This window comes from Nymphalis io, chromosome 16 (genome assembly GCF_905147045.1).
Source record: "Nymphalis io chromosome 16, ilAglIoxx1.1, whole genome shotgun sequence".
NCBI lineage: Eukaryota > Metazoa > Arthropoda > Insecta > Lepidoptera > Nymphalidae > Nymphalis > Nymphalis io.
This window is the reverse complement of record NC_065903.1, coordinates 4,663,731-4,665,907: the sequence shown is the minus strand read 5'-3', so window position 1 is coordinate 4,665,907 and position 2,177 is coordinate 4,663,731. Positions and strand designations below refer to the sequence as shown.

General features: G+C 32.5%; 1 protein-coding gene across 1 annotated transcript; it reads left to right on the top strand.

Moving 5' to 3' along the window:
• LOC126774519 (cytochrome P450 6B7-like) lies at positions 1-2,177 on the top strand. The gene is made up of 4 exons (XM_050496084.1): positions 1-385; positions 548-661; positions 719-1,198; positions 1,999-2,177. Exons 1-4 carry the CDS (start codon positions 1-3, stop codon positions 2,175-2,177), a joined length of 1,158 nt encoding a protein of 385 aa, XP_050352041.1.

Sequence of the window (2,177 nt, the reverse complement as noted above, 5' to 3'; positions counted from 1 at the left end):
ATGGCTACGGAAACGTATAGAAAATATCCTAATGAGAAAGTTGTAGGTTTTTTTAGAAGTACTTCACCAGAGCTAGTGATAAGAGATCCTGAATTAGTTAAAAGGATATTGATTACGGACTTTCAACATTTCCACGACAGAGGATTTAATAAATATAAAAAATCGACTGAACCGTTACTGAAGAATTTATTTTTTGCCGATGGGGACTTGTGGAAGTTGATTCGAAAAGGTTTTAGTCAATCTTTCAGCACTGGTAAAATAAAAACAATGTTTTCCATAATTACTGACAGGGCTGAGAACCTTCAATTACAAGCGACAAAAATGGCTGAATTAGAATATTATGATATGCGGGAACTAATTGCAAGGTATACAACTGACTTTATTGGTATATGTGGTTTTGGATTGAATATTGATTCGTTGAATGATGAAAACTCAGAATTTCGGAAATTAGGAAACAGAATATTTCATAGGTCATGTAGGGACGCAGTTGTTGCAGCTTTAAAATATATGTTTCCAAAAATGTTTAAAAATTTTCATTTTTTATCAGAGGAATTGGAAATTGCAATGGTTGATTTAGTTAAGAAAATACTTAAAAGTAGAAACTACATGCCATCAGGAAAAAATGATTTCGTAGATTTGATGTTAGAAATAAAGAGAAAAGGTAATTTTGTCACTGAATCGTTAGAATTTAAAGATGAAAATGGTTTACCAAAACAAGTTGAACTGGAATTAGACGACCTTATATTGACCGCTCAATGCTTTGTATTTTTTGGTGCTGGTTTTGAAACATCGTCAATTAGCGCTAGTTATACGTTACACAAACTAGCATATAATATGGAGTATCAGAAAAAAGTGCAAGCAGAGATTGATAGAATACTACCAAAATATAACAATAAGTTGACTTATGAAGCTATTAATGAATTGAACACTTTAGAAAAGGCATTTTATGAAGCGTTGAGAATATTTCCGCCCGTTGCATTTCTTATAAGAGAATGTACATCACCGACATACACATTCCCTGAAATCAATCTAACAATAGATGAGGGGGTGATAGTTATTATACCTGTGAAAGCTTTACATAATGATGAAAAATATTTTTACGAACCAGAAAAGTTCAATCCAGACAGATTTGATTCTGCAAATGAGTATAAAAATAACATGTTCTTACCATTTGGAGATGGCCCACGTGCATGTGTAGGTAGGTAAAGAGTTTATTAATATAATTCTAGCTTCCTACTTTTAGGGCTTTGAATAAAAGGTTATTGATTTTTGCGGATAAATTGGCAGTGATTATCTGAACTTTTTCCGGTCATCCCTTCGTATTATAATGAAGGATTAGAGTTGGTAATTTTGTTGCAAACTTTTATACTATAACATCTCCTTTGGAATCGGTTAGTCTCCCATTAGAATGGTCCCTATGGCCGAAATAAGTCAAGGGAACGTGATAATTATGGAAATATATATATATTTTTGCGTATGAGCAATATGACTGTATCATTTACTATTTTTACATTACTTTCTAGGTTTCTTTGAAATTACAAATTATAAGTTATATAGATATTATATTTTTTAAATATATACAGACTGGGCCAGAAAAATGGCAACCTGATGAAATAAAGTGCTATGTTCCATAAATGTAACTACGTACACAAAAATCATCGTTCAAACACAATAATATTAAGTACTGCTGTTTAGCAGTGTGTGGGTGCCAGACGGTCTCGCACAAACCTCTACTACCAAGTAAATATTATTTTTCTGAGTCAATATGAATCCATAGCACACATGATATGGCAAAGTTGCGTAATATTAATACAATTATATGTGGTGTAAAGGTTGCGTTATTGTCGATCCATTATCATTAAAAGTATTTTTTTGATAGTGATCTGGGTGTTTATGTTACTATCGAATTCTGGAGCTCCGATACATCTTTAATAAGCATCTTATGAATTTTTAGACTTAATTTATATATAATATCTAAACTTTTATTTATTATTTCAGCTGCAAGATTAGGAAAGGTCTTGGCTATGACTGGTATTGCTGCTATTTTACAGAAGTTCACTGTAGAACCATGTGCCGAAAGCAGGCTACATCCTATACCTACACCTATGGCGACTGTATCTGAAAGTTTCGTCGGTGGATTGCCGCTGAAACTAATTAAAAGAACTAAAAGCCTTTGA

Bases quoted from the DNA above. Each gene is read 5' to 3' on its own strand.
- LOC126774519 (XM_050496084.1), top strand. From the start codon at position 1: ATGGCTACGGAAACGTATAGAAAATATCCTAATGAGAAAGTTGTAGGT. The intron at 662-718 runs GTAATTTTGTCA...TACCAAAACAAG, and splicing joins GTTAGAAATAAAGAGAAAAG to TTGAACTGGAATTAGACGAC. The intron at 1,199-1,998 runs GTAGGTAAAGAG...TTATTATTTCAG, and splicing joins TGGCCCACGTGCATGTGTAG to CTGCAAGATTAGGAAAGGTC.